Raw genomic sequence first — 24336 nt, forward strand, 5'->3', positions numbered from 1 at the left:
GCTGTCTGTAGTGTCTATGTCCCCGCCATGCAGTGTGTACACACACACACACACACACACACACACACACACACACACACACAGAGCGACCATCCAGGTCCCACATCCTGGTACTTTTCAGCGTTGTCAAGGCAGCCTCAGAGCACGGCTGGCTGGCGGAAAGTAGCTGCAGTGTCCTGGCACAATATCTGTCCAAAAACGTTCACAAAAAACTGTCCCGGAAAGTTAGGTGTAACTAAAAAGGTAATGGGTATGCATGTTTTTCTTCCACATGTTTCGAAGCGTGCTGCTTTGTGGCAGTAGTCGGCTCTTTCAGGCAGGCAGCAGACTCAGAGAGGCGCCAGTCCGTGTGGACAAGAGGAGGAGGAAGATCTTGTCCATTGTGCCGCTGCAAGAGACAAGCGCTTCAGGCACGATTTACGCACAAATGTGGCAACATTTCTCTCGGTGTATGTAGGTGTTTTGTGACTGTACTTCAGCGGCGGTTGTTTCACTGCGTTTGTTATCAAATAGATCCAGAATAAAGGATGAAAATGGCTCTCGACAGATAGAATTTGTGATAGAAAGGGACAGGTTTAAAGGGACAGTGTCATTCTGCTTCCTTCCTGGTTGAGCTGCACGCCGCCCGATACACATTTTTAGATACAGGATGTGCTTTTTGTACCAAATATGCTCTGGAACGAAAATATTCCCAATTTAAATTAGAATTGGGATCTTTGAATATGTAGCCTAAATAATACAGGGTATATAATATACATAGGAATCGACCACAGTGTACTAGTATTGTGATGTATGGGCGTTTTGGGCATCACTGGAAATGGGACGGTGTGATAGGCTACTTTCCATACCTTGGCCTTAGAAGTCAATCCAGATTTCACCTCGTAGTTTAATCGTTGAGAGAAAAGATCAAGCATAAAGTGTACTTGAAGGACTTTTTTTTTTTTTTAAGCCAGCATGGGAGCATCCAGGAACCCTCAAGCTGATAGTTTGGTGACCTACATCTAAAAATTGATCACACTGACCAAATAATATCTTGTGAGTTATTTCTTATTGCTCTAGTTTGTCCCAGAAAAACAGTCTATTCATAACAGTAGCTTTGGAGGTTTAGCCAGGGAATGAAGTTAAATGTGGAGGCGTTATAATGCCTTAGTGTTTGTTGAATTGGTGCCACTGATCAGATATTGAATTACTAGTAAAATGTGATTTGAAAATTTTTTCCTATAAGGAATAATGGTTGGAAATGTATGCACAGCAATATATATCAGAAATGAACATTAATATAATATAGAACAAATGTGTCAATTTGTTTTTCAAGGAACCACCCATACCAAGTATAATGTACAGTTTTTTATTACAATAGTATGAAACAGCTGTTAATCAGCATGTTCATTCTCCTCCCTCAGGACTGATGTGATGTCTGTGAGATTTGGCTGTTGCTCAGCAGAGCAACAACACACACTACAACAAAGCAAAGGAGGACAATGTCAGCATACCATCATGTGAGTTCATGGTACTTACTCGTGGAGTAAGAATTCTGGACTCAAGACATGAACTGAACCGGAGCCACGAGGGAGGAGCCGGCCGGTATTGTTGGGTGAGAACTGTGGAGCTGTCCGAGCTTCCAATAGCATTCCAACCATGAAAGGTAAAGGAGAGGCCAGTGGTTCGATGTCCCAGCGCTACCGGCCTGCCTCTGAGTATGATGATGCCACTCTTGCCCAGAAGAGAGAATACTGGAGGACCAAGAAACGAGAGCAGAGGGCCCGACTGTCAGAGAAGAGGGGGAGGGTGAAACAAGATAGTCGAGTTGAAAAATCCCAACATCTAAATGCCCCTGCAGCATCAAATTCCAGTACGGCCAACTCCTTGGCTCTTTCTTATCCTCTGCAGAATAATGATGAGTCACACAAATCAGCAAATCTGTCTCCTACATCGCAGAGTGGGAAGGGAACGGCTGGGAGTTCTGTTGAAACCAGTCAAAGCCAAAAGGAGAAGTGGCTCAAGACGATAAAACTCAGCAAAGTCTTGCCTGAGTTTGCAGCATCGAGCTCCATCTCAGCCAAAACTGCAAGGGTCAGTGAAGCCACAGGCAAAAGCCCGTCAGCAGAGGGTGCTGTGAGCAGATCCGTTACCTCACCCAGACCCAGCGGAACCCTGTTCAACACCAGTTCCTCAGTGCCTCCGAACAGAGTGACCAGAATGACCATTACCAATGGCAGCTCTGCTAAAACAACACCTCAGCCATGTGTGTCTATGCAGGTTGTGTCAGTGCCCAAAGCACGACAAAAGACACAAATTGCAGTATGCATTCAACCCAAACCATTACCCACTAGTGTTACAACAGGCGTGATGCTCGTGTCTTCGCCATCTGCCCCAGCTCCTATCAAAATAGAGGGCAAAGCTGCAAACACAGCACCTCAAACTGGAAAAAAGAGTGCCTTGGTCGACATCCAGAAGGCTAAAGGTGTTGGTAACATGCAGCCTTCCCTTGAGACTGAGGAGGAAAGAGCAGCCAAACGCAGGGAGCAATGGCGGATCAAGAAACGGGAGCAGAGAGCAAGGCTGGCAGCTAGACTAGCCAAAACCAGAGAGAGGACACAGAGTGCCGAAGTGACATTACAGAGGCAAACTTTGCCAAGAGGAGGACAGTCGGATGGAATGGTTCTTGAGCATCTTCCATCTCCATCATTTTTGAGAGGAACAGGACAGAGACAGTGCTTTTCTAGGGCCAGAGGTCCACATACATCTTCAGGACGTTTTATAAAGAATGCACGAGTCATGGTAATGTCATCAGCTATAACTAAACACACCAGCACAGCTGTTAAACAGGAGAATGATAATTTACAATCAGGGGCAGCTAACTTAACCACAGTTAACCTTAACCAGAATCAGCAAGCGGTCCAGATAAAAGTAGAAGGATCACGGGGGAATGAGGTAACACAGAGAGTTATCACAAGTGATGTTAGTTCTGAGAAAAAGCCAGGAGAACCAACAAGAAAATTTCTTAGTTGTGCACCTCTCTATAATGCTAGCCGAGGGTTTGTGCGATGTAGAACACCTAGACAGAGATTCATTGAAGCCCAGAAGGGTTTTGTGTGTCAAAGAACCATAAGGGGAAAATTGCCATCTCACGCTTCAGTCTTCATCACTAGAAATGTGGCCAAAATTGACCCTAATGCGACGCCTGAGCAGGCAGCGGCCAGGAGGCGAGAGTACTGGCGCATCAAAAAGCGCGAGCAGCGGGCCAAGCTGTCGGTGGAGGTGAAGGCTAGACTGAAGGAGAAGGATTCTCTGATGCGTAGAGTCAAACGCTACCAGAAAATACTTGAGGAGATGAGGAAGGCCAGAGCAGAGGCCTGTAGCACCGTGACCCAACCAACAGGTAGCACCCTTACCCACGCCTCTGAGACCATTGGAGGGTTCATCAAAGAAGACGGGACAGTGACCATTAACATCCCCCAAGCTCCCACAGATCGCAACACAGCTGCAAACAAAACTGAAGAGGAAGTTCATCCCCTTTCTAATAACACCACACAGCAACAGCAGCAATCTCACGCCAAGCTTGGAGGTAATGCGACTAAAAATGTGGTGTTAGTAGACCCCATTAGGGTAAATCGACCTCCCCCTCCACTCCGCCCAGCTCAGGTGAAAGTCTCCTTTCCACTTGCTGGCCAGTCAGTGAACAAGCCGCCACGGTTGCTGTCAATCAGACCAAGGACTCAACTAGAAAGCAAAAGCACAACCATTAGTAATTCACAGATATTAGCTGTGCAAACTACAGGTCAGCTTACACTCACTCACCCTCAAACCCTTCAAAATACTGTTTCAGGAGTATCGACAGGAGGGTCGAACCTCGGTGGTTGTGTCATGAAGATGGCTGTTTCAAGTAGTGCATCATCACTGTCGGCACTCTCGTTGGATCCAGAATTAACTGAGGAGGAGAGGATGGCAAAGAAGAGGGAGTATTGGAGGATTAAGAAACGAGAGCAGCGAGCGGCACGTGCTGCAAGGCTAAAGCAGGGTGTCTTACAAGCTAGAGCCAATGCAGCCTTGCAGAGGAGGAAGATCCAAAAGCTGACCCCTCCTCAACGAGTAGCAGTGACCAATATCACACCGAGCAGAGATGTTAGCAGCCATACAAGGACTACTCCCAACACTAGTGTTCCCATCACACCACAGGCAAATGAAATAAAACAAGAGAACGAGTCTACACCAGCAGCTGACCTAAATTCTCCACCAGAACAAGCCATCTGTCCAGATATCAAACCCCCACCCTCTCCACCACCACCTCCAGCGCCTCTGCCGGAGCCTGACCCAGCTCTGAGCGCAGACAACCAAGCTACCACCCTCCTGGCTGTGGCCTCCATGAAAAAACTCCTGGAGGAATCACTGAGCACAGTGACTGAGTTTAAAAGTGAACCAACTGGTGCTAAAACGGAGCATCTTTCTTGTAAAATGGAAGTGGAAGCTTGTGTAGCAGAGCAGGAGAAACCAGATTTACCTCAGCTCTCCCTCAGAGATGAAGAGGAGGTGCCCGTTGCTGCTGACTTGACATTACAGATTAAAAGCTGGCAGGGAGATACTGATCCTCTGGCCCCAGCTAGTTCACCAACCTCTCATCTCAAGAACTCAACTGAGAGTAGTGTATCAACCCTCCCACCACACCCCACCTCTGAACATTCATCTCAAACCCCTTCCTATTTGTCTCTGGAAGCTTCAGACGGCTCAGCCTCATCTTCCCCACGTAGAGCCCAGAGGCTTCGCGCCAAAAAAGTGGGCCATCAGCACTGCTGCTCCCCAGAGCCGCCAAAGCTCCATCACCCACCCTTGGATCACCAGCATCCACAACAAGAACACTGTGAACAACAGTGTCAGCCACTGCAGCATGGTCAGAAGAACAGCTCACTTACAATGCAGCAGCAGCAGCAGCAGCAGCAGCATGCGGTGACAGAGCAGAGCAGCATGAGCAGTCTGCAGAAGAAGAGGGAGTACTGGAAGCTGATGAAGAGGCAGCAGAGGGCAAGGTCGAAGGCCAGGCAGAAAGAAAGACAGGGAGAATGCAGCAGACGTCTCTCCCCGAAAGACATTCAGGTGAGTGGACATGGTCATGGGTTTTCGAAGTTTGAGACAGTCGGACAAAGCTTAGAAAAAGATGCCCCTCTTATCTTAACTACTTAACTTAAACTTTAAACCAGTTTTAAAGTTTGGTGCAACAGAATGTTATAGTAAACCAAGATTTAATCTAGATTACAAATTAATCCTTGTTGGTGGAACCCAGTGTAAATGTTCTAATGTTGCTAAGGGCTGGTGAAAATAATGTACTGGGCACAATAATTCTAATACATCTTTCAAAGAAAAATGTCACCCTGTCCATTTTCAGTCATATTTTGAAGACACAAGAACACATTTAGTTTAATTTACAGTTTGCTCATTCACGCAATTGATTGGCTCAACTGCAACAAAGTTTCAACAAACATTAGGTTAGTGAACCATCTAGGCAGCTGAGAGACAGAAGCTGAGCTGTTCCCAATGTGTAGAGCATTGTAACAGGCACCTAGACAGGAGCCTGTTTGATACAGAGCTTTGATTTGGCGGGGTCAAGATCAGAAGGAGTCTCCAGTAGTCAGCAGGAACAAAGTTTGAGAATATGCAAAGACCGCGGTACACTACTGAGGCATTCCAAGGTTACTTTATCAAAAATTAGCAACCAATGTGGCGGGTAGCGCCCAAAGACACATTTTGCCACCATTTGGCACTTTGTTGTGATTTATTTCAGACCCATCTGAAAGTACATTTGTTATATATCTGCACTAAAGAGTAACAAAGTCACAAAAGCCAAGCATAAGCCAGCCTCTGTCCTCTCATAAATGAAGTTTTTAGTGATGCCTAAGAGATCCGTGCCTGTGCCAAACTATAGTCCTGCAGCTTGAACAGGTAGCTAGCATGTGGCTTGCCTGTAGCGTACAGACATTTGTCAGTTTTAATTTGGTTGTAGATGGACTGCTGGCTGGGCCAAAGTCCAGTCCAGCTGAAATCTGAATCTTTACACCACCAGACTCTCTCTGGTATTTGACACTTCAGCTGCAAACACAGAGGGGAGGGCAACTTAGAAGGGCCCAGTTAAAAATTTGAGACAAACATGTACCGGTACATCACAAAAAATTTGAATATTGCGAAAAAGTTCATTTTTTTTTCCATACAGAAGTGCAGCTTTTATGTATTTTAGATTCATTACATATAATGTGAAATATTTCAAGCCTTTTTTGTTTTGATGATTACAGCTTGCAGTTCATGAAATCAAAAATCCAGTATTTCAGTATATTAGAATATTACATACGATGGATAAAAAAAAAAGATTTATAATACAGAAATATCGACCTTCTGAAAAATATGTTAATTTATGCACTAAACACTTGGTTGGGGCTCCTCTGCATCAGTGCAGTGTGGCATGGAGGCCATGAGCCTGTGGCTCTGCTGAGGTGTGATGGAGGCCCAGGCTGCTGTGATAGAGGCCTTCAGCTCGTCTGGACTGTAAAAGTTCAGTCTCCCTCCCTCAAGGAATTTGAGGTTAAACAAACAATTCAGCACAGTTGTTCCTGCTCTGGTTTATTGTTTATTTTAGTTGCAGAATTGTTGGCTATTTTCATAAAAAACAGGCCTGACATAGAGCCCTTAAATGTGTGCAGAAATCATCTGCACATAACTGAGCTGGCAGATGATTGTACCGTCTTAGTGAAGAGTTCAGAACAGATCCCTCTGCTAATCAAGAAGATATAGAAGGTTTCTCAAACTTAAGGTGCCAAATATGACCGTCCCCCCGCCAGCACACCCATGTGGGGCCCAAATGGGTTGCACCTATATGTGGGGCTGATGTGGGATACCCAGCTGGGGCCGAGCTAATTTTGTCTGCAGTTTCCATGGAGGCCCCACAAGATACTTACAACATACAACATACTTTTCAGAAGGTCGACATTTCTGTATTTTTTCTTTATTTATTTGTATAGCATCAAATCATAACAGAAGTTATCGCAAGGTGCTTTACATTGGCCTTTTTCATGAACCTTAAATGGTACTCATCAAAATAAAAAAAAAAAAGGCTTGAAATATTTCACGTTATGTGTAATGAATCTGAAGTATATTTAAATTTCCCTTTTGGAAATTTGGATGGACCTGTTAAGTGTATGTTCTGAAAAGTTGTATCAGTTTGTGAGCTGATCTTTAACGTTGTTGTTTCTGCTTGAGGAGTCGTGAGAAAACAAATTTGTTCATGCTGCATTGGTGTCTTTCAGGCTCCAGGTCTGGTGATCATCAACGCTGTTAAGGGTGTGAGTCCTCCAGTAAAAGCAACACTCCAGCCCAAGCCTTCCACTGCTACTCTGACAGCAGTGACCAGCATCCCTACTGTCCTGGTCATCAGCCCGACCACATCTAGTGCTGGACAGTCACCTGACACGCTCCAGGTCAAGCCGCCTATCAGCAGCGTCTCCTGTTCTCCTGAAATGCATGCTGGGTCTTCACAGACATCTCATAGCTTCAGTCCCGTGTCTGACATCGCAAGAGGTGACTCTGCGGTATCACTTGGTAACGGGATGGACGGCAGGCTGCTCTTAGTAGAGAATCAACAAGAAGCTGTGCCAGGTTCGAGCTCTGATCAGCCCAGAGTTCGGAAGTGGACGCTCGAAGTGCCAGAAAACACAGACATAGACTCAGTCCCGTCGCTCCCTACTCTGAAACCCCCAGACAACCCGCTGTCCAGCATCAACCTGCAAGCAATCGAACCCCTTGGTCAAACTCCCAAGCGCATATCCACGCTCAGTCCCATTAAGATTCCTTGTGCCCAGTCTCAGAGCCCTCAGAATATGCTCCCAACTCCCACAAAGCTAGCACCCATAAGCACCATGGTTCCTCCAAAGCCCATCCCAGGTGAGTCTGAAGAGGACTTTCTGAAAAGGAAGAGGGAGTACTGGAGGGTCAAAAAGAAGGAGCAGAGAGCCAGGAAAGCCATTCGGGACAGGGAGCTCACCCAAAGGAAAGCCTCCAACAACTGGAGGCCCATCCTTCCTGCCCAGGGTGTGGACACACAGGTAGGGCCTTCATTAGTGTCTGAAAATAATAACAACATAATAACAGGCTTTATGGATTCAAGGCTTTGCTTCATTATGTTCATATAGAATGTTGGAGAGTGTGGATTTGTAACACAGCTAGAAGCAACTATAAGATTACGTTCAAACTGCAGGTTCAGGCTTAATTTTGAGTTTCTGTGAATTTGACTCTCTTCATGCCTGATTATTTTTGGCCGACTTCATACGTATTGTAGGATGTAACTCATGTCTGATACCAATGTGAAATGACAGCCATGCCAACAACAACAAAAGATGCCGCATCTGTTTTTGTTGCAACACATTTCAGTCACAGCAAGAGCCTTTGCCTTTGAATGGATTGAGACAGCATGTTAGCTGTTTCTCTTTCTTGCTATTGTTGAGTCCCATCATTCGGCATCATTCTGATTGTAGTGTTCAAGTAAATGTTGCAAGTAGCTCACTTGCCACAGGATCAGTTTGGTACCACATGTCCTTGTGGTCCAGAGGGGAATTTCAGAAATGTGACTCCATGCAGCTTTTTGCTGTTCACCCTGATTAGAAAACATCACATCTGTGCCACGAGGGAAATAGATCATTACACTGATACTTTCAGCTGCAGTGTGAATGGAGACTAAGTACAGTACAATTGGTTGTTTATTACAATCTCTCTCTGTCTGCATTATCTCTACAGGATTCTGGTCAGTGGGTCAACTCCTCTGAGGAATCTGAACAGCTGATGAGGTGGGACACTTGTTTGGCTTCTTGTTGGAGTTCTCATTGGCAGTTTGATATATGTTAACAATGAAAGTAACTCTCTCCTGTCTTTCACAGCACTTCCCCAGACGCCGACCTGGGATATTTTCCATACTCAACTTACACTGCACCAATAGAAGGTGAAGTATCAGCTCTATCACAACCAGTGAAGGTTTTTGGTAACATTTTTAATGTACATTTCTGAAAGTCTTACAGACAGCAAAACTTTACTTTAAAGGGATAGTTTACCCATTTCGAAATACTTGATATTTTACTTATGTCCTAGCTGTTAGGTAGGACAGTAGTGATACTATCTTCCTCTCATTGTTACTGAGTGCCCTTTTATTTTAATTTCAATGTTGCATAGATTAGCACCAATAGGGGCTTTTATTAAAAAATAAAAAATATATGTTAGGATATCAGTGAGGTCCACCTCTGACACGATGACTATGATGCAGTTTGGTTGATTACATATTTTTGGTTGTAGTTCAAAATGACAGATGCTTTCTAGTGTCAGGTTAAATTTCTCAAAAATCAAGGAAATTGGACAATGGCCACTGGGATTTGGGAAAGTTTCTGACATCAAAAATTGTCAAATTTAAAGATCCCTTTAAAGATAGCTTTAATCTCAAAAAAATAAGTATCAACCTTCAAAAATTCATATCTATCAAACCCACATATGTATGTCAGTGGCCTTCATTTTCCCCACTGTCTCTTCCAGACGAATCGGAGCTCCTGTTTGCCGACTATGAAGGCGCTGAAGGTGGTGAGGACGGCCCAGTCTCGGACACCGTGTGGAGGAATCGCTACCTCATGGACTACGACCCGCTGAACCAGCTGCTGGTGTGCATGGTGTGTGGGGAGCTGCAATACTCCCACAGCCTGGAGGGTGTGAGGGCCCACATCGACGAGGCCCACCCTGACACCCTCAGCATGGATGCCGGGGATCGGCGGTGCATCCTGGAGGCCTGGGACGAGCAGGTGTCTCGGCGGGAGCGCTTCTTCACCAGCCAGCTCCAGCAGCACAGTGGGGCCCTGGCAGGTACAGTATGACTGATGGAAGAAATGATATTAGAGAAGGCGGGGCAACTGTTACACCATAATTCTGGATATTTTCAACCTAAGTTTTTGCTGCAATGATGGACTGTGTTCAAAGTTCAGGGCCAAAGCGGTAAACAGATGAATCTAAAAAACAATCCTTTCAGCACAGTGATATTCATACTACAATAGGACATTTCCAGATTTGATTTTATTAGTATCAACCGCCTGACACTTGTGTATATTGTGTAACCAGTTTGCAAGCAGACGATTCAGTCACTCTGATGCTGGTTTTAATTTCATAAATACAAGTAAGGAGGTAGATATTCTGCTGAATAAAATGCGTAAGGATGTTTTCAAGTTGAAGCAACAAAATTCCATTCCTCCACTTCTTTCTGTATGACTTGAATGCAGCAGAAGAGTGGCAGCAAGCAAAGTAAACAAGTGAACAACAAAGTGTGAATCACGTGAATCAAATGGGCTAGGGTCCTGCCAATCACCCGAAAGTACCCCAAGGTGCACAGTTTCCAGAAAGTACCCAGATATCCCTAAAGTACCCCAAAGTGCTCACAAGAACCCCATGAGACCAAACAATTACCCAAAAGCACCCCAAAGTGCTCAGTTACCGAAAAGTACCCAAATATCCCAAAAGTACCCCAAAGTACTCCCACAGTTATCCAAAAGAACCCCAAAGTGCTCAGTTACCAAAAAGTGGCCAAATCTAACCAAAATGCCCAAACAGTTACCCAGATTTACCCCCAAATTATTCCCAAAACTGTCTCAAAGTATCCACTTGGGGTACTTTCAGTAGTTTAGGGTAGCTGTTTCAGGCCTGTGGGGTACTTGTGGGTGATCAGCAGGACTCAGCACACCATTAGAACTAAAATGCTGTGGGAATTGTTATTTAAAGGCTTGTGTAACTGCAGTAGGAGTGTTACTTTGTTGAAAGGATGTGTTTTGTTCTCTGGGTTTAGAGACTGCATCGGCTCTCTTGGTGTGTATTGACAAAGTTTTAGTTCATGTAAACTGTCTGTCCTAGAAATTTCTAGAAATATCATACAATGTTTTCTGCCCATATAAATCTCCCTCATGATGGCAGTCAGTACATTCTCTTTTTCTAAATATATATATTTTTTGACATTCAAGGAAGCTGATTTACACATCTTATGTTTTCCTCAACGTATTGAAAGTTTGTTTAAAATTTGTTGACTGGATGGAAACCTAGGTCCAGAGAGCCAGACAAAGTGATTGTCATGTGGCAAACCTGTTTGATTTGTTGTTTGATTTGTTTTACAGAATCACACAGGAACTAAATGTCTGAGCCTGCAGACAGAACACAGAAGAATCTGGAAGAGAACAGAAGACTGACACTTTGTCTTATTTATTGTATTTTATTTTTTTTTTTTTTTTGTATTTTCACTTTGTTCTCCTTCACAGAAGGTCAGCTTGAAAGGGAATGCTGTATAGGGAACACCCCCCCAAAAAAAGAAGCTTTACCTCATTTCCTACTAGGGTTCGATGTGGGTTTTTGAAGGTCACTACCAATATTTTTATATTGAAGCTACAGATGCCAATATTTTATGATGATATTCAATATTCAGTATCTTTAAATTTGGCCATTGTGTTCCTAGAAACACTCCAAGTATTCCATGATTTCCCACTACTTTATTTATTTTTTTATTTCTTCTTTGTTTACAGTGGATATGGATGCAAACTGAAAGCCCCAGAATTAACAATTTATTTCTTGGGCATTTTTTGCCTTTATTTATATATTCAAGAGATACAAAGAAAGATGACATACAGCTAACTTCTTGAGGAAAAAATCGAACCAACGATGTCACAGTTAACATGTCATGCACCGTAAACCGCTGAGCCACCATGATACTCCACCATCAAACAGAAAGTGTCCATTGAAGCCCAGGATAATGTAATTCATTTAGGGTTAGTAGTTCTTAATTGTTCACCCATTTTGAAAAATGTTACATTATTTCATATATTCTCTAGCTGTTCTGTAGGACAGTAGTGGCTCTATCTTCCTCTCATTGTTACTGAGTGCTGGATACTGGCTGGATGCTCCAAATGCTAACTGTTAGCCTCCTGCCATTGAGCTGGACTTCCCCCCAGCTAACATTGTTAAAAATAACCACTTTAATCCATTCTGTTTGTTAAATACATAGCTTGAGTGTGACAATATGTAGCAGAATTTTTACTGCCTGAAGTGGCATTTTTTTTTTTTTTTTTTTTTTTTAAAGATTAATAACAGTAGAACTATCTTGTTGTGCCTTCTAAGTTCTCTGTGTTTTTCCTTAGTTACATCAGTGGCTGGCAGGTGCCTGACAGGTTTGTGAACCAAAAAGGGGGGTTACAGAAAAGAAGAAGCTAACCACAACATGAAGTTGTTTTTGTCCTCCATTTGTATGTGTTAAATGAGGAAATTAAATAATAGCAAACTCAAGCAATCTACTTCCATCTCTGTGGCTGCTCCTGCTCTGGCGCGGAGTGATACAGGAAGTGCAGAAGTTACCGGATCTTTCTGGATGTTGACAAGAGAAAACATATAGCTGGAAACACTAATTTGAGTAACACTAGTGTTGATGTGTGCTTGATAATCATATATGCATTTTAGTTTCAGAAAGAATCACTTGTTAAGTGATGTTAAATATTCTTTGAGTGGATTAAGGTGGTTATTTTTCAGGATGTTAGCTGGGGGGAAGTCCAGTTCAATGGCAGGAGGCTAACAGTTAGCATTTGGAGCGTCCAGCCAGTATCCAGCACTCAGTAACAATGAGAGGAAGATAGCACCACTACCGTCCCACAGTAGTGGTGCTGGTGGGGAAGTTATTTATTTATTTTTATTTATTTTTTTTTTAATGGGTGAACTCTCCCTTTAAAGCAGGGTGATCCACCCCACCTATTCCATGGCGGGAGAAACTCTGGGATACACTACTGCCTTTAAAACTGAGAATTAATATCCAACAAAACAGTGTCTGAGCAATTCAGTGAATAAATAAGAAGTGCAATGGAAATGTCATGTCCTGTCAGGTTTTCCATGCTGCTGTGTTTATGGCAGCGGTCAGGGAGAAACCTCCATCATATCAGAGGCGGACGACACGACTGGCAGATATCTGCTACTTCTGATAAACACAAACACATAGCACAATACTTAAAATCTTTCTATAACTGTTGATTTGTAAGAGCTGATGGTTCCTGTCAGTTTTGTATAAAGTTTATGCTGCACAACTAAAAGGCAGGTATTCAGGTCCAAGGCCGCTGTGCTCCCCTGTTCGTGGATCTTCACAGGGGCGTCCTCTGTTACACGCCTGGAAATGTTTTACAGATGTTTTTTGTAGCTGGTAACACGCCACGCCGTACTTCAAGCCCTGAACCTTAGATATTCCTCTTTGACAACTTTTTTTTTGTATCCAGCCAACTTTTTACAATACCTTTCTGAAAAAATCCTCCTGCAGTTCATATCAGCTTTGCCACGTGACGTCGAACAGTAGACAAACCCTCTGCACTGTAAATATCACACCGAATACTTACAAGTGGTTATGAGATGCCAAATCTTTTACTGTGCTGTTTTTACTCTTCTTTTTTTTGTTGAACAATCTTCAAATGGAAATGTAACTTAATTTATTATTTATTGAATCTGTTCTTATACAACTGGTTATTGATGATGATGCATTACTGATATCCTTAGCTAGCTCCACGTTAGAAAAGTATCTCATTTGTGAGTATTGAAGAGCCAAAGGCGTTCTTGCATGAGTAGTAAATGGACGAACAGTTGTATATTACAGATGATGTCTGGAATGCATTCCCATTTTTCCCCCCATATGATTTTCATCACCAGTATGCTGAAATAATGTCCTGCTGAGCACAAAGTTTTGGAAGTCAGTCATGTTGAAGCAGAAACGGCTTAATGGGAAACAACATGCCTGCACAGCCACAACAAAATGTAAATATCTGAAACCGACCAAGCTATTTTACCTTACGAGAATGTAATTGACTTGTTTACCGGTTAAAAGGGAATGTTCAAATGCCTTTTCAGTACTAATAAACCTTTTATACCTTTGAGCTGCTCTCACGCTCTCTGTTTCCACCGCACAAAAATGATGCGAAAGGTCTCCACTCTCACTTGGACATCCAAAACAATGTCGGAGGTGAAAGGTCAAATCCAGCACATTTTGGGTTGGGACGTGACACTGACCTGTGATCACGTGTCATGTTGTACTCCAGAAGCCCTGGTGAAATCCTTTTAAAACAGCTGTTTTCCTCAGGATGGCAGGCACTGACTAAAGCATGCAGAAAGGTACATACTTATTCATCTGGATTCTGTATTTCAATTTTTTTTTAAATCAAGTACCTCCAAGGCCAACCAATCATTTTCAAAAACTCCCAAGGCCAAATTTTATTTTTCAACAAATCCACAAATGTGCCAGGTTATTCAAACCTGAAGGGAATACAGGTTCAAATATGGCATGCCTTATCAGTGAGGCTTAAAATTAGACACACTACTCATTTAAAAGATTCAAATGCCCTGTTTAAAGGATAGTAGTTCTTATGCTCTTCCCAAAATATGTAGCAGTATAACCACAGACTGGACAAATGACAGCCATGAAAAAGCAATCTTTTTACCTGACTTTGGAAGAGCAGGAGAGATTTCCTAAAAAGCCTGAAGTCCTCGGATGTGACTCTTCCTCTTCCAGGGAACTCCACAACCCATTTGTCATGAACGACATTTAACCTCAAGCTTCAAGCATTTATTGATGAGAATTTTTGTTTCTCTTCATTTTGGTTACACCTTTAATGTTCAACTAATACAGGTTTATGAGGACTGATACTGATTCAGATTCTTTGGCTTTTTGTTTTTGGCTCTAGTGTTACTTTGATACAATATTTCAGTGGCTTTTATGGACAAAAAAAGACCTCAGTCAACAGAACTACAAAGGGATTTTTATTTGTGATGACTTGTGACTGACACACAGTACATTTAATTTGCTCAAATAGTCTTTCTGAAGGCTGTAAGCACTGAAATGCCATTTAAGAGCATATATTAATAGGTATATTATAGACCATATTTAGACAGTATACTTGGCTTCACTGCAAAACTTGCAGTTAAGCCTGCTAGTTTTCAGAGTCTCTTCCATAACCTGAAGGTCTGAGGTTCCAGGCTGGCAATGTGCCCTTGAGCAAAACACTGAAGCCCCACCTGCTCACTGACTTAATGTCAGACAAAGGACAAGTTCCTATGTAAATAATTACATATGCACTTGCATTCTAGCAGCAAATCATCCACGCATCAACCGTGACCTATTTTTGCCTGTCAGACATGAGCTGTGTTTCCATCCAACTGTCACGATAATTTTAGACAAACTTTTAAAATGTTACCATAAATAAAATTAGATCTGGTGCATGTCCACAAGCGCAGAAGAGGATTAGGGCTACATGAAAATAAAAAAAATGTGTTCTGAGATTGTCAGAGTTCTGAGAATAAAGTCAGAATTCTGACGGTAATCTGAGAATTTTGAGATTCTGACTTTTTCCTGAGAACTGTGACTTTAATCTTAGAATTCTGATTTAATATCACAATTCTGAGATTAAAGTCAAAAATCTTATTTCTCTGTATTGTAAGACTAATTTCAGAATATTCTGAAATTAGTCTTCTTCGGTACATAAAATGGGTCAAAGAGAATAAATGAATTTCCTGAATGTCCCCAAAAAACAAGAGATCCACCACAAAGATTCTCAAGAGCTGATAAATAATGGGTTTTTTTTTTTTAACGAGGATTGTTGTTTGGTACTGGCTAATCTGTGTCATAATCCATGCTCCTTTAACATGAAAAGAAAAAAAATGCAATATCTTATCGATAAATAAATAGCCATACAACCGTGACGCAGACTTAAACAGAAGTCATGGTGGTCTAAGAGTGTACAGAAATATTAGACGGTCCAGAAAATTCACTGTTGGGATGAAATGAATTGTTGTGAGAGGAATTTTCCAGTTCCTCCTCTGTTCCCCTTCATTGTGCCCATCACACCAAACCTGCTAATTAATTTAGTGACAAGAAGATATTCTGCTTCAAGCCATCCTGAAAACTTGTCTGCAATACAGAGGACATTTTTTAATGGGTTTCACTGTTTCCATTTAGCTTCTTTAATTCAATACAGTATGATTTGCAAAAACATTTCTTGAATGGAAACCCAGCTATAGTCACTGCCTATAATGGGTTGACATGTAAAACTAGACAATTTTATTTAAATGAACTTGCTAACTCAAGCAAGACATTCAAATAGGGAACCTGTATGATGCTCAGAGCTGATGTCAAATGTTTTCAGAGCTCTAAACTCGGCTGATATTTCCCAGAGCCTTCTTTATATTGTACTGCTTTGTAGCGTTTGGGGCTCAGCTCCTCTGTCCCAGCGTGGATGTCCACATCAAAAATACCTGTGATGAAGATGAGCTGACAGGACGACGTAAGCACACTATGGCTCGACCCTGCCGCCTGCTGCTCACAGTCCTATTGTCGCTCACTGCTTCATCCCCTGGCTTCTGCGGGGCTCCTCCTCCACGATAATGTCCGGCTCTGCTTCGGGTGATGGTTCCGCCCCGTCCTGGGCTTCACTCTGCGGCCCCGTCCTGTAGCCGTGGCCTGGGTCCGAGTCGGCCACGCTCTGCAGCTCCCGCGGGCCGGCGTCCAGGCGGAAGAGGGTGGGAATCTGGCCCAGGATGGGGTTGTTCTGCTGGAGGCCGGAGATCCACTGGTTGAGGGTGGCCTGGTCTCCCCGGCCCGTCATACACATGGCGAAGACTGGGCCTTCATCCACTGGGGAGAAGCAGCACAGCACCCAGCCTGGTTACACACTACAACACCATGCGTAAGAGTTTCCTGTTGTACTCAAGCACTGGCTCAGTTGATATGGCCTTTTCTTTTAAATCAAAATTGACCTTTGGTAGAGTGTTGTGTTGTCTTGTTCCCTGGGTGTGATATGAGTCCACATGGAGGTGAAATATCCTCATTAGTTGCTCTGTGGTCGCCTGGACTGCTAATCCACAATGCTGGATTTCTATCATACCAAAACAGCTCCCAAAGTAACACTTTTACTGCATAACACAAATGCAAATGAATCAGGTTATCTCTATGTAAAAAAAAAAACAAAGATTTCCTCCTTGCACAAGATTACTATGTGGAACTTTCCTGCAGACGCTACCAGCCGGATCTACTTTCCAAATCAAACAGGAACATCACAAGAAAAGAGACATTTAATTTCCTCAAAGAAATGAGTACAGGGACTTGTTGTTTTTTTATAGACATAATCCACTTTATCTGCGTTCATTTAAGCATTAAAACTATTACTTGGGGAGCTGTTTTTTTTTGCTTTGCTATGGAAATGAATGGACAGATAGAAATACAGTATTGTGGATTAGCAGCCAAGTTGGAGCCAAGAGCAACTAATGAGGAGATTTCACCACCATGTAGACTCACATCACCAAGAGACCTATACAAGTTCAATTTTACTTTAAGGTGGAGCGAGGAAATTTTAAGGTCGTTCATTTCAACATGCATATTATGTGGTTAAAATATGACATATAGGGAGGCTGTATGACTGAACTGAGTTTTGAAGGCTAATATGAAAACCAATATATTTGCACTGAAATGTATCCTTGTCAGGGTGGAAAAGCTCCTGAAACACCATTCAGACCATCAAGTGAAGCTGAAACTCTCCAGTGAAACAGAGGATCACAGCAATAAGAAAACAAAACCAGACTTTCTTCTGGTGAATCTAATCAACATAGCTCATCAGAATCAATTTGGATTAATGGCTTCCCATAAACAGCCAGTGTGCAATAGATCAGTTCTAAAAAATAAATGTATAAGCAGTCAACCTGCATCATATCAGAGGTGGATGACACCGCTGAATGATTGAGCAGCTGGCCACTTGTGAATTTCCCTCGGGATTAATAAAGTACATATCTATATATCTGTCTATCTAGAACCAGATCCTGTCTTTTAATAAAAAGCCAATATTAGTACTACTGACACATCAAATTTCATTCTGCAAGATAACCTTCCAACAAACTAAACTTCACTGCTTCAGTATGAATATCTTACAGTCGTCTACATCGAAGCTCTCATCATCTCCCAGGTCGCGGCTCAACTCCAGATTTAGCTGCAGAGGGTAGTCGAAGCACCTCTCTGGATCATAGGGCTCCTCCGTCTGGAAGGAGAAACCACAAATGCACAAAAATACTGAGTTCTCAGCACTGGTGATGCAAAAACATTTCAGAGTGAACATGAAACATTCAATGGATACACCAAAAAAAAAAAAAAAAAAAAAAAAAATGCAAAATCACACTGAATTTAGAAAATGTGCTTAATTTAGGCGCTAATTTCTTTGTCTCAGTTCTTCTTCTGTTTATTATAAACAAATCATAAATGTTCAACTGATCACTTACTGTGGCAGAGGACACAGTAAGGATGAACTATTTATATCATTGTGTATGTGACTCACCTTTTTGTGTGAAGAAGTGAAAGTGAACGAGTGCAATTTTAAGTGAAAAAAATTGCTAAAAATATGCGAAAAATCTCTTCCTGTGTTACTGAAATGTTGCATACACTCACCTCAGTAATAACCTCTATTTTATGCATACTCAAAAACAATATACTGCTACTACTTATTTTAAATTTCCATGACAAAATAACTAATTTAAATTCAAATGATTATGAGTGTGCAGCATTGTTATGCCCATTCAATTAAATTAAAATACCAATATATTTAAAAAAAATGCCCTCATATAGAAAGCTTCCCTTTGAAATGAAGTGATCCAACATCCCATGTGCTGATTATCTGTCTTTCCAATCACTTCTGTACTGCAGCAAAACAGCTCCCAAAATGACACATTTACCACATAAATGCATTAAAAACAGATTATGCCAATATAAAAAACAAGTCCCGGTACCCATTTTTTAAACCAGCTCTTTTTTTTTTTGTTATTTTCGCATTGGATTGCATTGGAAAGTAGATCCGGCAGGTAGTGTCGGCAAGTAACCTGTGCATAGTAACCTTGAGCAAAAAAGAAACAACCTGATAGTACTTTTACAAAAAATTGTAATTACATAAAAAATGGCTACTGGAACTTCTTGTTTTTTTATATTGGTATTATCTGATGTGTTCTCCTCACCTTCTCTTCAAGGGGTGCTGGGTCGGCTCTCAGGATGTAGTAGTACACACAGGTCTTCCTCAGCCAGAGAGGAAAAGGGCCCTCCACGAACACGGGCCTGCTGGGGTTGTGCTTGGCCAGCAGCTCGATCTGGTCAGGACTCTGGATCCCTGCCGCCCAGAACGAGAGGTTTAACAAGGAAAGGAAGACACAGATAAAAGTGTAAAAAACAATGGCTGACATGGAGAGAAATCCAGCGTTTCCGACTGTGATCCTGATGTACCATCCTATGACTGTTCCATAACTTTCTGTAACTAAGTCAGTGCAGTAGTAACAAGTCATTCATTGCATCAGTTATTAATTCTGCCGAATCACCTACATGGATTTGCTAAAAGAAACAAACAGAGTGAATCACTCACTCTCAATCAATATGAAATGCTTTGAATAGACTAATTCACAATTCTTATAAAAAACAAAACAAAGATCTAACACTGTGTTGTTGTGACAGAAAATATATGGCAACTACTTTTGTCCTTTTTTTTTTTTAATAAACAATGTTCAAGTAATTCTGTTGTCTGATTTTTTTTTACACTCCACTTGAACTGAAGATCATCTAACATAATAAACAGGTCATACAAGTTGAAAAATACATTCTGCTGTTATTCTAAAAAGTGACCCAATTGTAGAAGTCCCTGACATTTCCTGACTTTGTCACATATTCGGTCAAGGTCCTTGACTTCCCCTGCCTGGAATACCCCTCCCTGAATTCCATGATACTGCAGAATTTAATGGGCAGAGGAAGAAGAAGGCGTCATTTCCATACCTACAATATGAGGAAGTGTAATCTCTTCTCCGGCCTCTGTGATGTCTGTGCTGGGCATCTAACAGGGAAAAGCAGATACAGATGATTCCATGCCCCCTTCTGGCAAAGACGGATCACAATATGATGACACAACCTCATGTACAGAACTACAGCATCACAAACAAATGTGATTTTGTACAAGATCCCAAGGTAACACCCAAAATAAAACTCTTAGCCGATAAACAAACAGAAAAAAGTGGATTATGGCAATATAAAAATCAAGCCCTGGTACCCATTTTGGAAGAAATTACACTGTTCTTTTCTTGTTATTTTCCTGTTTGAATTGGAGAGTGGATCCAGCAGCTAGTTTCTGCAGGAAACCTCCACATAATAACCTGGTGCCAGGAAGAAACGACTTAGATAATTGTAAATTGCACAGAAAAATAAATGGGTACCAGGACTTGCTATTTTTTTTAATATTGGCATAATCAGCTTTGTTTATGCTAAAAGCGTTATTTTGGAACCTGTTTCTTCATGCTGTGGAAGTACAAGGAGAGACAGAAATACAGTATTGTGGCAGCAAGTAATGAGGAGATTTCACCACCATGTGGACTCATACAACACTCTACCAAAGTTCAATTTTCATCTAATATTTAACTTAATTTTTCCCAATTTGGTGTCTACCTTTCAATTTTATAGTAACAGTACACTTAAATGTGGCCCACATACTAATATAATATCCCAAATTATAAAGAAAATTTGAAAAAACTGAACCAAACCGTGCCTGGGGTCTCATAACATCACTAATAAGATTTGTCTGGGCCTCTATCTTATTTAATGAGTCAAATCTGTATTTAAAATTTGGGGGGAGGGTCTCTCATGTCAGGAATCCTATCTTTAGAAGTTAAGAACTATGACAACGTGTCGATCACATGTTGAAATCTTTGCCATAGATGAAGATCCTAAGCCAGTATTGAAACGTTGTCATACTTCCTAATAAAAGTGTGTATGTGGAGCACACTGGTGTGTGGACTCTCTCAAGAGTAAGGGATGTGTGTATTGTCAAGTTTTTTCTTTCCTGGTTTGTCATCCTGCCCTGCCTGTACCTGGTAGACGGTAACTTTAGCATCCAGGTCGTCAGCGATGCGGGTCAGGCTCAGGCGAGCCAGGTCCACCGGGTCCTCAGGGAGCTGCAGGGGCACGGGGAACGGGTTCAAGTGTTTGAACTTGGGGAACCAATACATGATGCGCTGGTACTTCCTCATGGGGTGGCTCTTCTCCCCAAAGATCTGGACAAGCAGCACCTTGGTCTCCACATTTGGCATTATGCCTGGTCACACACACACACACACACACACACAGAAAAGATCATTAGGATATGCAAATGAATATTGGTGCACATCTTGGAGGTCTATGTACATTTCAAAGCTTATAAACAGGCAGACGTGGATGTCACACTAGGCTGAGACCAGCCTGATACAGACGTTTTATTAAAAATCCCATGCAAAGAAGTTAATGAATATGATGACATATTTAATAGTGTGATGATTAATTCTACACTGGCTTCAGTGGAGAGTTTAATGTCCCATAATAATATACTAAATGCTATTTAAAAGGCAATTACAACCTACTGAGAATTAAATTCTGGATAAAACTTGGAAAATGTGAGATTAAAGTAAGCTAATTTGATGATATTGAGAATGAACACCAATAGTTTTTATTCTTTTGCCCCTTTGTTCTTTTTCCCATTGGCTATTCATATTCATTCATGATCACAGTTCTTTCTTTCATTCCCTTTTTACATTCACAATGTTTTAATCTAAAGGTATTTAGTGATTTTTTTCCTTGTATATTTTATTTCTCATTATGTTTGATTATGTGTTATAATTTTATCTGGTGTTTTTTTATGGTGTTATGTTTTATCATAACACCACTTTAAGGCTTTAACTATGCTTTAAAAAAAAAACACTATACACATTTTTATTTTAATTTATATTTCCCTGACCTTCCCTGTCTTTAAATTCTGTGATATTCCAGAGACTCCATGATGGGAGAGAACCACATCAGAGACACACACCGTAGTTCTCCATCTGCTCCAGGACTTGCACTCCACACTCCTGCTGTCGGGGATAGTGGTTAAACATTCGCTGGATAAAGTTCCTGGGCACAAAAACCTCTTTGGGGAAAACATCTAGCAACTTGTTGTAGACGGCGAGGTCCCGCTCCACCCCGAACTCCGGCATCTTCTTCAGGGCAGCATAAATAAACTCCACATGACCCCGGCGCCTGATGTCCTTCTTGGTAAAAACGTCCAGCACCTTGTTAAATGTGGCCTTGGTCTTGGCGTCCCGGGCAACTCGCTCAAACAGGTCATCGTGGGTGACCAGCGACTTGTCCTTCTTCCCCTCGCCTTCATCAAAAAAGTCCGCGGGTACAGGCCTCTTGGCGCAAGCCGGGCTGCCATGGAAATGCCTCAGCACCTGTGGGTGACAGTGGATGTCATTATCATCTAGCCTTAAAAATTTGCTGGAAAGGAAACAACTACAAAAAATCCACCAAAGGTATTTTTTTTTTTTTTTTGGGAAGTAAGTCATCTTGAGCAAACAATGCATTTCGCATTTAAAGAATGGTAGACTGAGGACCTTTTTGCATGCTGTGTGTTGATATTTTTAGAATTAAGTATCTTACTGACTGCTTTCAAAATAACTCAATATAGAAGAAAGATAAAAAATACATATCTCATGAAGTTTACCTTTCCCTTTCAGGACCTTTTCTTAATCATAAACAGGGTATTTTCCAAATCAACATCTATATAATCAAATATTTACAGAGGACAGAAAAATAATAATAAGATGAGCTAATACTAAAGAATGGAATTTTAATCAAATGAGTACAGTTCGGCGGATCATTTGTGCCAAATTAAAGAGTGGGCCCCGTTGATTTAGAAAAGGTCCTGAATCATATTAATGATGTATGTACTGGACCTTCAGAAAGAAAAAAAAAAAAAAAATAGAAAGCCTTGTTTGTCATTGTACAACATTTTAAATACAATATATAAAATTTTTAAATGCAATACACAATGTTTTTAACTTCACTTATAAATAAGGCCACTTAAACAGACAGATAAATGGCATTGTGTGTGTTTGTGGGGGCTCCAGCTCACCTGGCCTTGGGGCGGGCTCGAGGCTGGCTGCAGCAGGGCGGCATACTGAGGGCCAGGCCGGCCTGACGGGCCACGGACGCCCAGACTCTGCAGCCGCAACAGGCAGCGAACACACCTCATGGTAGACCCACCATACTGACCTGCCGGGGAACAAATACGAAGAGGTCAAAACAGAAATGATCTCTGTTAGGTTGTCTCTTGTCAGGAGAAACACGCGTAACAAACTCTGTTTAAAATCTGTGAGCTTCATGGTTGCAAGTGTAACTGCGAATGTACACGTGCAAAACAGCACGAAACAGACGCTTTCTAGGAAATGTTAGGTGGTGGTCAATTCGGCAGAGATAACCCACCAAGGAAGCGCTGTACTGCTGAATATGTTAAACTCCAGAACTGGTCGCCACTCCGTTTACTTTCCTCGATGATAGTTACACAAAGAGGCGAGCCGACAATAAAAATGGATATTGTGCTACACTAACTGCTGTTTGATGCATGTGGTGTGCGCCGTCTGATGGAGTGGCTCCACTTAACTCGTAAAACTTCTTATGCCATGTTTTATCGGGTACATGCGTTTGCCGATAAGCAGGTAAACATTAAACCGACACATTTTCAAAGGGAGTCTGGTCTCCCGGTCTCTCTTCACATGACAGAACGGGACATAGTCGGTTTGGTCTTAGTGTCAGGAAAATACATTAAACATTGTAAAGACGATGTTGTGCAGTACAAGCTTTGACCAGATTTTGTACACGATAGACAAACCGATGTAAATAACATTATACCCACAATTAGCATGGAGACTGAAAGAACGAACGAGTCTCCTTCAGAAACGTCTCTCCTCGGTCGCCTCCATGTTGACACCCAGCCGGCATAATATCCTGGTTCCACATTGTTCAGCTTCCCCACATAACTAAAACAGGTGCAGAGATGTTCCGCCGGCATAGCTAAGTCCAGTTAAGTGCTTTTGGAAATAATAATAATAAAAAAAAATGCATAGAAAAAAAAAACAAAACAAAAAAAAAAAAAACAGTTTCTATAATAAAAACAATGTGGAGTGACACAAAACTACTTTATGCTGTGGTGGAAAAACATTAGAAAATATTACCACACATGTAGTTATTGTTTCAGTTGATTTATTCTGGCAAAATATGTATGACAAGGGTAAGCTAAACAAGAAGCGTAAATATAAACTTACAATAAGTTTCTCAAACGTCCAAGCGACAGCATATGACATTAATATAGCCACTCGGATAGAGAAACGGACTTGACTTCCCAGTCGTGTTTACGTAGTTACGTTCCGCTTGACGTTCGGTAAATTTCGTATTTCCAACAGTACATGAAAGCG

General features: G+C 41.8%; 2 protein-coding genes across 2 annotated transcripts; one reads left to right on the forward strand and one right to left on the reverse strand.

Moving 5' to 3' along the window:
• Positions 1 to 159: 159 nt before the first annotated feature.
• LOC115377000 (uncharacterized) lies at positions 160 to 12610 on the forward strand. The gene is made up of 7 exons (XM_030076851.1): positions 160 to 243; positions 1404 to 5091; positions 7290 to 8084; positions 8773 to 8822; positions 8913 to 8974; positions 9556 to 9876; positions 11169 to 12610. Exons 2-7 carry the CDS (start codon positions 1639 to 1641, stop codon positions 11183 to 11185), a joined length of 4698 nt encoding a protein of 1565 aa, XP_029932711.1. The 5' UTR covers positions 160 to 243; positions 1404 to 1638; the 3' UTR covers positions 11186 to 12610.
• A 2195-nt stretch (positions 12611 to 14805) lies between these two features.
• Positions 14806 to 23907, reverse strand: ecsit (ECSIT signaling integrator). Its single transcript, XM_030076629.1, has 8 exons — positions 23778 to 23907; positions 22998 to 23137; positions 21912 to 22314; positions 20941 to 21164; positions 19856 to 19913; positions 19054 to 19202; positions 17984 to 18089; positions 14806 to 16696 (listed from the first exon to the last, which is right to left on the reverse strand). The coding sequence occupies exons 2-8, from the start codon at positions 23115 to 23117 to the stop codon at positions 16401 to 16403; spliced, it is 1356 nt and encodes a 451-aa protein (XP_029932489.1). The 5' UTR covers positions 23118 to 23137; positions 23778 to 23907; the 3' UTR covers positions 14806 to 16400.
• Between the last annotated feature and the right edge of the window lie 429 nt (positions 23908 to 24336).

Source organism: Myripristis murdjan, chromosome 18 (genome assembly GCF_902150065.1).
Source record: "Myripristis murdjan chromosome 18, fMyrMur1.1, whole genome shotgun sequence".
Lineage (NCBI taxonomy): Eukaryota > Metazoa > Chordata > Actinopteri > Holocentriformes > Holocentridae > Myripristis > Myripristis murdjan.

Bases quoted from the DNA above. Each gene is read 5' to 3' on its own strand.
- LOC115377000 (XM_030076851.1), top strand. From the start codon at position 1,639: ATGAAAGGTAAAGGAGAGGCCAGTGGTTCGATGTCCCAGCGCTACCGG. The intron at 5,092-7,289 runs GTGAGTGGACAT...GGTGTCTTTCAG, and splicing joins TCTCCCCGAAAGACATTCAG to GCTCCAGGTCTGGTGATCAT. The intron at 8,823-8,912 runs GTGGGACACTTG...TGTCTTTCACAG, and splicing joins GAATCTGAACAGCTGATGAG to CACTTCCCCAGACGCCGACC.
- ecsit (XM_030076629.1), bottom strand. From the start codon at position 23,117: ATGAGGTGTGTTCGCTGCCTGTTGCGGCTGCAGAGTCTGGGCGTCCGT. The intron at 21,165-21,911 runs GTGTGTGTCTCT...GTGTGTGACCAG, and splicing joins GGAGCAGATGGAGAACTACG to GCATAATGCCAAATGTGGAG. The intron at 19,914-20,940 runs GTACAGGCAGGG...TTTCCCTGTTAG, and splicing joins CTAAAGTTACCGTCTACCAG to ATGCCCAGCACAGACATCAC.